The 11,059-nt window shown below is 41.0% G+C and overlaps 1 protein-coding gene across 1 annotated transcript in view; it reads left to right on the top strand.

The window, feature by feature from the left end:
• Fancc (Fanconi anemia, complementation group C) overlaps positions 1 to 11,059 on the top strand; it is a 192,152-nt gene that overhangs the window by 147,644 nt on the left and 33,449 nt on the right. Inside the window, exon 8 of the mRNA XM_013034930.1 lies at positions 8,349 to 8,505. Within this exon, the coding sequence (XP_012890384.1) occupies positions 8,349 to 8,505 (157 nt within the window). The remainder of the gene's footprint in view (positions 1 to 8,348; positions 8,506 to 11,059) is intronic.

The raw sequence follows: 11,059 nt of genomic DNA, 5'->3' as shown, positions 1-11,059 counted from the left end.
TTCTCTTTAAGTCTTTAGCCCACTTATTTATTGAGCAGTTGTTTCTTTGAGAATTTGTTGTTGGGGGATTTAATTTTTTGAGTTCCAGGTATATTTTAGATATGAGACCCTTGTCCGTTATATAGCTAGTGAAGATCTTCTCCCAATCCGTGGGCTTTCTATTAATCTTGCTAGCTATGTCCTTTGACATGCAGAAGCTCTGCAATTTCATGCAGTCCCATTTGTCCAACCTTTCTTTGATTTGTTGTGTTTCTAGGTCTCTATTAAGAAAATTTTGGCCTGTGCCAAGGAGACCTAGGGTTTCTCCTATTCCATCCTGTAGTGTTTTCAGAGTGTCTGCTTTGACTCCAAGGTCTTTGATCCATTAGGAGTTGATTCTGGTGCAGGGTGATATATAAGGATCTAGCTTTAATTTTCTACAAGTGATTAACCAATTTTGCCAGCATCATTTACTGAAGAGGCTGTCTTTCTTCCATTCTATAATTTTTAGCTTCCTTATCAAAGATTAGATGGCTATAGGTCTGTGGGTTCATTTCTGGGTTTTCAATTCTATTCCGTTGGTCCTGAGGTCTGTTCTTGTGCCAGTACCAAGCTCTTTTGATTACTATGGCTTTATAGTAGAGTTTGAAATTTGGTATTGATATTCCTCCAGCACTGTTCTTTCTGTTAAGGATCGTTTTTGCTATTCGGGGTCTTTTATTGTTCCATATGAATTTTTGGATTGCCTCTTCTTTCCTCGAAGAATGAAGTTGGAATATTGATAGGTATCACATTGAATTTGTAGATAGCCTTGGGAAGTATTGCCATTTTAATGATGTTGATCCTTCCAATCCAGGAGCCTGGGAGGTTTTTCCACTTTCTAAGTTCTGTTTTGATTTCCTTTTTCAGGTTTTTAAAGTTTTCATCATAGAAATCCTTCACTTCTTTGGTTAGGTTAATTCTTAGGTATGTCCCTCAATTTCTATATGCAGTTAAGCCTATATTGTTTTTGATTTAGCCTATATATATATATATATATATATATATATATCATAGATTCATGTCCTGGTACAGTTGTTTTAGTAGTAGAGTCTAAAATGCTTAATATAAAACTAGGCCTCATTCCTTCTCATTTCTCCACTCTTTTAGTCTAGTATGTATGTGTCTGTGTGCTTTTCCATGTATTTTATGCATTATTGCTTGCTTTATCCTCTATGTAAACTTTGAAACAAATGTGTCTGGCTCCCGGAAAAGACAACTAATGTTATTTGAAAGGAGGCACCTGTTAAGTATATAGAAATACTTAGTTAGAGCTGCATCTTTATGATGTTGAGGCTTTGTCAACCTGTCCAAAAGCATATCTGTCTGCATTTGTTTAGTTTGACTTTTGTGATCTTGAAGAAGCATTTGGTATATTTCCCACACAAACATTTTAGATATTTAAAACAAAATCAGACATTTGAAACAAAATTTAGATGTTTGCATTTTAGAAATATAAAACAAAACAGTGCAAATCTTTTGGAATTATTATTATTGTTGGAAGTGGTGCTGTGTCTCAAGCCACCAAGTGCTAGCCTTGAGCAAAAGTAGCTCAGGGACAGTTCCCAGGCCCAAAGTTCAAGCCCAGGACTGGCAAAAACAAACAAACAAACTACTCTTTCCTATTACTATTGTCAAGATTTGTAGTGTTTTTGTTTTGTACGTTTTGGTTAATATATGTGGGTATGTTCTATCTTCTAATGGAGGGCGTGTGTGTGTGTGTGTGTGTGTGTGTATACACCTATATGTCTAGGGCTTGAACTCAGGGCCTAGATGTTGTCCCTAAGCTTTTTTGCACAAAGCTTTTTTGCACTCTACCACTTGAGCCACCACTTCTAGGGTTTTTTGGTGGTTAATAAGAGTCTCATCGACTTCCCTGCCCAGTCTAACTTCCAACCATGATCATCAGATCTCAGCCTCCCAAGTAGCTAGGATTTCAAGGCATGGACCAGTAGTGCCTAGCTCTAATGGGGTTTTATTCTATCATTATATTTGGGAAATGAATCCTGAAGTTCTGACAGTTCAGAGGAGGCAGTTTCTAGTAGAGTGTTTCCATTTCTTATATGTAACTCTTTGAAATTAGAATACATATTTTAATTTCATTTTATGTGAGAACTTGTAACCCATACTTTATTAAAATAAGATTTAGAAAGGAAACATGGCTAAGTCATTTGGTATTTTTAAAAGATTAAAGCATAATTATCATCGTGGATGAAAAAGACTTTTTTTCTATCTTCACTAAACCCTTTGTCAAAATTTATCCAGTAAATCAAGATTTCCTGAAAAATCTACCAATTATCTTTATTATATCTGAGGTAATAATTTAAGAATTTATACTGTGTATTGAGTGCTAACTTTCACATCACTTAACCGAGTATATACTTGAGATTCTAATGGTGTTCTCTACCAGCTTTCACTTTTCTCAACAGCATCTTTGCAAAATACTTACTTTGAAGTAAAATGATCTTTGCCTTTCACCATGGCAGCTCCATTTCTGATGCATCTCTGCTACATCTCACAGAAGAATAAGGTCTGAGCAATCTATATGTCCAGTCTTTCTTTTTGACATTCTCCGTGAAGCCCCAACACACTCAGAAATTACTGGCAAGAAGGCAACATTTGCACCCCACCCATGGGGCTCTGAGGAAGCCTAAGCCACAGGTCTGCCAGCCAGCTCTCCTGCTTTTCTTTCATCTTACATGTGACAGCATGTTCTCCCTCAACAACTAATAAAACGTATTTGGTTTGGAAAATTACATCTGCTAATCCACAGGGGACAGACTGTCCAGAAGAGTTGGGTGGTCCTCAACATGTCCAATTCTTCCAGCTTCAGCAAAGCAAGTTTGTCCAGGAGTGGCGTAAGAGCTGGAGCCTTTTCATGGGCTCATTCCCATGACTGGAGCACCCCTGCCACATGTTGACACAGGGAGGCTGATTTAGTCAGTGTGAATTGCTACTGCATGCCCCTTGCCCCACTCCCCACACAGGCTTCATGTTCATTTGGAAACCACACACTTGCTTTGACCAGTGTATCTTGCCCTGTATTTAGCCTTCCAACTGTTTGCTTACCACAGTACACCAGTGGAATTTCATCTGTTTTATTATTAGTTGGATGTTTTTGGTCTTGGCTTCCAAATACAGTCATGTATTTTCAAAAGTGAGCTGCCTATCTTCCTTTGAACAGCACATGCTTTCTCACCCCGTGTGGTTGAGATAACCAAAAGGAACAATTTAAGTTTTTGGCCTAAAAGTCAAGCCTAGCTGTTCACATCTGTCCCTGAGGGGTACCTTCACAGCCACCTGCAAGCTGCAGATTGCATAAAACCTTTCTGGGAGGGCTGCTGGGGTTCCTTCTTCAGTCTGTGAAGTGTAAGTAATTCAGTATGACATATCTTCTGAGGTGAATCCAAGTCCATTGGTTCAAAAACACTGACAAGTCTTAATGACTGTGTGGAATGGTTTTGCCAGTGAACAAACTTAAGAATAAATGTACAAATGTGACATTGGGATGTAATAAGAAATATGTGGTCTCTGTCCAAGTTTCTAAAACACTTGGAATTTTCTTAATGGCAGAAGCGAGAGGAGCATCTTTTGTTATGCTAGGCTCCTCTCAACCATAGCTCAGTTTATGCTATTAGGGTGAGTTCTGGTCTATCCTGAGAGTTTCAGGATGATGGGGGAAGGGTGCTGCAATAGGGGGGCTGGCAACCTGAGGAAGCAACCACGTGAATGAAGCTCTGGAACTTTCAGCCCTACTCCTGATTTCTGGAACTGGACTTAATCAGCAGCAGCCAGTATCAATCATGCCTTTGTAGTAAGGCCTCCATGAAAACTCCTATACTGGGATGGAAATGTGGCTCAGTGGTAGAGTGCTTTCACTAGCACACATGAAGCCCTGGGTTCAATTCCTCAGTACCACATAAACAGAAAAAGCTGGAACTAGTGCTGTGGCTCAGGTGGGAGAGTGCTAGCCTTGAGCAAAAGAAGCTCAGGGACAGTGCCCAGAACCTGAGTTCAAAGCCCAGGACTGGCAAAAACAAACAAACAAAACCAACCTATACAACGGGATTTGAGAGCTTTTGGGTTGGTAAACAATCAAGCTGGTGGGGTACTGGTGCATGTAGAGGGGGCAGGGAAAACTGAAACACTTTCTGCACATTGTTCTATGCATCTCTTCCATTTGGCCATTCCTGAGTTGTGTCCTTTATAAGAAACTGGTAGCAGTAAGGAACAGGCTTTCCTGAGTTTTGTGAGCTGTTCTAGCAAATGATTAAACCTGAAGAGGGGGTTATAGGAACCTCCTATTTACAATAGAAGGCTCAGAGGCCTTTAATCTCTGGGTTCTGCACTAACCCTGAGTTGCTTGAGTCCAAATAAAATAGAACCATACAGTACATAATTGGGTGTCCTGAGGGATGGAAAATTTTTTCCCCCTAACTTGAAAAAAAATCAATCTATAAGTTTTTTGTCAAATATTATACATGAATGTTCAAATAAATGAAGATTAGTGTGATACCAAGGACAGAAGGGGAGTGAAACAATAATAAAACTCTCATTTCTATTCTTTCACCGATTGAGACTTTCTGAAATACATTTGCTCATTTCTTTCTTTCTCACCCTCTATTCCCCCCATCCTTAATAAAATATCATAAATTTAGTCATTGATAAAAGGTTTTCACATACAAAATCTGCTAATACTGATTTCTAAGGAAAAATTCCAGTACACTTTGCTTTGGACAATGTTTTCACCTGGGCAGTTGCTGCACTTTGCTTAGAGTAGTGAGGCACTTTGTATATGCATATGATAACAGTGGCACACATTTCTCAGTTTTGATATGGTGCAAAGATCATGTTATCAGGTCAATACAAATTTACAACATAATAGAGAAGTGTAGGTTTGGGAATTTTGTTTTGTTTTTGGCTTGAATAACAGAAGTTTATTTTTTCACAGTTACAGAGTCTGGAACTCTGAGATCAAGTGTGAGCAATGTTTTTTTGTTTTTGGTTTTTTTTCTAAAACCCTTTTCCAGCCAAGCACCGGTGGCTTACACCTGTAATCCTAGCTACTCAGGAGGCTGAGATCTAAGGATCACAGTTCAAAGTCAGCCTGGGAAGAAAAGTTCTCGTGAGACTGTTATCTCCCATTAAATTGGCACTGTGGCTCAAGTGGTAGAGTGCTAGCCTCAAGCACAAAGAGTCTCAGGGACAGTGCCCAGGCCCTGAGTTCAAACCTACAACCAACAACAACAACAATATATATATATATTAAACATGCTTTTCTTTAGCTTGTAGGTGATTGTCTTCCCACAGTCTTCCCATATTAGGCACATATCTATGGCTAAATTTCTTCTTAGCATTTTTTATTAGCTTAGTTATACAGAGGAGGATTTCATTGCTATATTTTCACACGTTGACAATATGTAACAATCTGATCTCACCCCTTTACTCATTCTCCCTTTCCCCTTCAACAAGATTAATAGAGTGTTTTTCCTAATTCCTTGAAATTAATTCTCCAGAAAATTGATCCCAATTTTTTTCTGTGTCTTAGGCAGCATAAACAGCTTGGACTTCTCTCTGCTTATAATCAGCACTCAGGAAGCAGAAGCAGTAGGATTGTTGAATTCAAGGCCAGCCTAGACTATATGTAGTAAAACCCTGTCTGAAAAACCCAAACCAATAAGAACAAAAAGCACATTTATGTTAGCTGAGGAAGCTCCAGCCTTTCTTGACACTAGATAGCTTTAGAACATAGAATATGCCCCTCACAAGCTCACTTTCACCATGAACCTTTCTTGTTTTTCTTTTATAGATGTTTTTTTTAAAAAGCATTTTGAGTCACAAATATTTAATAAGTAGACGTACCAATTTCTTTATCCACTCCCTGTTTTTTTATGGAGAGGATGAGGTAAGTCTCTGCCTCACTAAAATGAGTACTTTGGGAAACAGTAAGTCTTCTTAATGTTGAGGGAGGTACCTGTTGGGAAGAGTCTACTAGCAGGTATTGAACAGGAAACTTGTCTTGCCCAAGCTTCTGCTTTATTTCAAAAATCATCATTAAAAAACAAATGTTCGGGGCTGGGAAGGTGGCTCAGTGGTAGAGCACTTGCCTTGCATGCATGAGGCCCTGGGTTCGATTCCTCAGCACCACATAAGCAAAAAGGAAAAAAAAAGCTGGAAGTGGCGCTGTGGCTCAAGTGGTAGAGCGCTAGCCTTGAGCTGAAGAGCTAAGGGACAGCGCCTAGGCCCAGAGTTCAGGCCCATGACCGGACCCCCCCCCAAAAAAAAAAACACACAAAAAAAAATGTTCCATGTGAATGCACCACCTGGGAACTCATTTTTCATTATTTAACAGGGAGAACCATTACTTGCACATGTAAACCCCAAATGCTTAACTAGTTACCTAAAACACACCTGCAATACAGAAGACTCCCCTTAATTATCGGCTGGGAATTTGGGGGAGCTAAGTTTTTGTTTTTGTTTATAAGTGTTCATTGAAGTTACCACCTTGGGAAAACTACCTTCCAGGAGCGCCCAAGGCCTTCACTCAGGGTAATCCCTCGCATCTGTCTTGTCACAGTCATTCCTCTGGAGACCTGTCCTGGCTTCCTTTCTAACCCCTCTTCTGCATTTTCCTCCTCATTGCTCTTCCTTCCAGGGCATACGTTGGCACAGTGCTCCTGATTTGTTCCCTTCTCAGTCTTTGGACAGCACTGATCACAGCTAGGCCTTTCTTCTCAAGTTTTAACTCTGGTGACACAGCTTCCTGAGTATTGGTGTCTCGGGGCTGGGCCTTCTTCATGAAGCTTCCTGCTGACCTCTCCCTACTCAGAATGGCAGAATTCTTATCCATTCTCATTGTCTTCCAAATCTGGTCTTTTCTACCTATTTGTATCTTGAGTAGATGGCCTGGCTTGTCGCTCAGGGGTGTGGGCACTTTGCAGTTCTTTAATGGTTGTGGGAAATGGAGAGATGGACTCTGGTAGGGGTGAAGTTGAAGCTCAGAATGAGAATGTGAGATGAGAGGAGTTGCAGAGGTAGGTTGTGTTCCCTCTATCATCCCCCTGTCTGCTACTCCACAGTCTGTCAACTGTCAGCTTTTTTCACAGCTCTCTTAGTACAGAGTCAATCTAGGATAGGTCTTCATGAGGAGAATGGAAGATGCTGATGGAAATAGCTCTCTTCTTCCCTGCCATAGTTCTGGTCCCTGGGCTTCACACTACCTCTGCAGAGAACTGGCAAAGAATTAGGGGAAGAGATAGGCAGAGAAGGAATCAGAGGATGGGGAGCCTCTGCCCACTTTGGCTTTCCTTACTAATAGCTGTAAGCATCTGCAGTAGACTTTAAGGGTACCTGCCTGTTTGGAATATAGTGGGCAAGGCTGGTTCTGTGGTATCCCATAGGTTCCCTGGTGCCCCACATTCCAGGAGAGGAAGTACAATCCAAATTATTTGACACAGGATGGATCCTCCAATAGAAATAAAACTACATGAAATTGAGGGTTCTCCAGAGCATCCTCCTTCCTTCTTTCCTTCCTTCCTTCCTTCCTTCCTTCCTTCCTTCCTTCCTTCCTTCCTTCCTTCCTTCCTTCCTTCCTCCTCTTCCTCCTCCTCTTCCTCCTCCTCCTCCTTCTTCTTCCCTCCTCCTCCCTCCTCCTCCTCCTTCTTCTTCTCTCCTCCTCCCTCCCCCTCCTTCCCTCCTCCCCCCTCCTTCCTCCTCCTCCTTCTTCTTCTCCTTTCTACCACTTGATCCACCTTCCTAATCCCCAGAGCATTATTCTTAAGGTCTGCTCTTCAACTAGGCTATAATATAACCACCATACATGAAATAAGAAATATTTTTGAACTTTCAAACAATGTCTACAGTTATTGCATGTTTGCAGTATGATAGAAGTGTTCTAGTCTCTGTATGTGTACTAGATCCTTCTAATCACAGCATTGAGGGGCCCATTTCACAGATGGGTAAATTTAGCTTGACTTTCCAGGGTCATACAGTTAGTTAATAGTTCACAGCTCTAGGATTCAACTCAGATCTGGTTCTACTTTAAACTATTTCTTAACTTAGGGATTGCATTCACTGAGACATCACAGGGAATTTTTCCAAGTTAAAAAAATCATTTTTTTCTTTCTGAGCATTTATCTAATGACTGGAAGCATAGTTACATTACTTTGTAAATGGATATGCAGTAAATACTTATGGATACTATAAATATTAACTGCTGTCAACACCAAGATGAGAGGCTTCCCAAACTGGATCGGTAATTGCATTTGAACATTGTCGATCTCCCTTTTTCCCTGGAATTTGTTTAACATTTTGTTTGTTTCTTGCTGAAGGAGGAAGATTTCACTCCCTTTGTCAGCTATAATCACTCTGTGGCTTCGGCACCTTCCCAGTCTTGAAAAAGCAATGCTGCGTCTTTTTGAAAAGCTACTCTCCAGTGAGAGAAACTGTCTGAGGAAGATGGAATGCTTTATAAAAGACTCATGGCTGGTACGTACTGGGATTTGGTGACGGGAAAAATCCTTAAAGGAATTGCTAGGAATCATTTATTTTAAAGAAGAAAAAGGGAGAAGGGGGAGTAATAGGAAAAAGGATGTCAGAACTTTAAGAATCATAAATTTGTATTTTCTAATAGAGCTTTTTTTTGGGGGGGGGTCCAGTCGTGGGGCCTGAACTCTGGGCCTGGGCACTGTCCCTCAGCTCTTCAGCTCAAGGCTAGCGCTCTACCACTTGAGCCACAGCGCCACTTCCAGCTTTTTTTTCCTTTTTGCTTATGTGGTGCTGAGGAATCGAACCCAGGGCCTCAGGCTTGCAAGGCAAGCGCTCTACCACTGAGCCACCTTTCCAGCCCTCTAATAGGGCTTTTTGACACACTTGGTGAGTTTGAGGAAAGGGTTGAGATTTACTTGTATCTAGTGCCTTGTATTACAAATACACAAGAATGAATATCTGGACAAAAAAACATTTGAGAGTAGGGTAATGGGGTTCCCCTAAGGAATGCTTTGTTGATATATCATTGTTATTTAAGACACATGGGCTGTATTCCTGCCCCCTACCTTCTTCAATCTCATTGACAGATATTAGCCCACAGCCCCACCAAGGGTGAGGTGCTACATGCCTATAGTCCCATCTGGTGCACACCTGTAGTGCATCTAAAGAGGCCAAGGACACAACAAATTTTATTAAATTAATGTTTATTTTGACTTGAAGATTATGTTTTAAAAAATAAAGATCTGTGGACAAGGGGAAAAGGAATAAGTAAACAAAAACATTAAGAAAATAAACTTTTTAATTCTTCACTAGAGAAAATTTAAGAAAAACAAAAGAGAACCCAAGGAAAATAGTTAAGTAATTAAAAGAGCTAAGTGTTCTGTATATTTTTCCATCCTTGAACATCCATTATGCAGTTCTATTTGTATAAGAACAAAAATGACAACCAATGTACTCCTCCCCCCAATTTTTTTGGGGGGGTTGTGGGGTCTGAATTCCGCCTGGGCGCTGTCCCTCAACTCTTCAACTCAAGGCTAGCACTCTACCACTTGAGCCACAGAGCCACTTTTGGCTTTTTCTGCTTAGGTAGTGCTGAGGAATCAAACCCAGGGCCTCATGCATGCAAGGCAAGCACTCTATCACTGAGCCACTTTCCAGCCCCCCCTCCCCCAATTTTTTTAAACAACAGTTCACAGTGAACCAGCAGTGAACCAGACCCTATTTCCAAATATCTGGTAGTAATTTCACCTGAAGAGTTAATGTTTTCTTAAAGAATCCTTTTTTAAAATCAAATAACAAGCAAATGAGTCAAAGATAGTCTGTCAAAAGAGCTAATTTCTTGAAAGACACACAAAAACAGAGTATATAAAAGGAAATACAGGCCAAGGAAGCTGAGCCTGATGGTACACACCTGTTGTCACAGATTGGAGGATGAGGCAGGAGGCATCAAATGTGCATCCATAGCAGAAATTTTCCAAGTGGTCCATAAGAACAACCCCTTCAAGGAAATGCTCAGATGGGTCTGAATTGCCAGCAAGTTGTCAGCAATGAGGTGAAGGACTTGTTTGTTTGCTTGCATGGGGCCTCCAGTTGCATTTTTTCACAGTGCATACTCTTAGGTCAGAGCCACAGGTAAAATATGTCTAAAATCACAGTATGAAAGAACCAATCATTTATACTCATAGAGGGGCTTCTATCTTAGTCTCTAGGTGTCCATCTTTGGAGGGAGAGGATCAGACATCACCTGTGTATTTGCAGTGTCCACAGTTGTTAACTTGGCTTCCAATTAGTCACTTACGAAAGTGACTGTCAGCCCTCCACTTGGTTAAGTTACATGTGTTACAGGAGAAAACCTGAAGTGGAGCTGCTACTATGCTAACTGCTATGACTGTCAGCGCACAATCATACTAATCATAATTAAAATACCAATTTTCTTAGATTTACAAGAATCACAGCACAGCCAGACAGACATGGTAACAGTACAGGTGTGATGGTGTCTGCCATCTGTGAACCTCCTTGGACTCCCCTATGTTTTATTTCCCATTTTCCTCTATCATGTAGGAGATGGGGCATGGAATTATCTTTCAGTGAGTTCCAAGAGCAGTGCTTACAGGCTCAATCTTAAGTTGGTAGCCATGAAACTGGGATCAGGTGCCCGCCCTGGCTGAGACAGGCTGGAAGGCACTGAGGTTGCTGGGCCATCCTGTTCATCCAGTTCACCTCTGTACACATTAGACTATGTGTTTAATTCTGGTGAAACTTCGTGTTTTCTTCTTTTCCTTTCAAGCTGGAAATTGTATAAGAGAATCCTAATGGCCCAAAATGCCTCTTTCTCTGTGGGTCTCTCCTGACCAGGCCCTGTAGTCCATTTGTTCCCCTGTGGTTCCATTTGGCCTCTCTGCCTTCCCAGTATATGTGGTGGTACTCAGGGAAGCCTGAGTTAGCCATATTGCTTACACTTGCAAGCCAGTTGTTTCAGAGTGACTCAACCTAACTTGAAAGGTTACTATGTCTGGCAAAAAAAGGGAGGGAGGGAGGGAGGGAGGGAGGGAGG

The sequence above is a fragment of the Dipodomys ordii genome, unplaced genomic scaffold (genome assembly GCF_000151885.1).
Source record: "Dipodomys ordii isolate 6190 unplaced genomic scaffold, Dord_2.0 Scaffold201, whole genome shotgun sequence".
NCBI classification, from domain to species: domain Eukaryota; kingdom Metazoa; phylum Chordata; class Mammalia; order Rodentia; family Heteromyidae; genus Dipodomys; species Dipodomys ordii.
The sequence above is the reverse complement of the archived record's forward strand: the minus strand, read 5'-3'. Positions and strand labels throughout refer to the sequence as shown.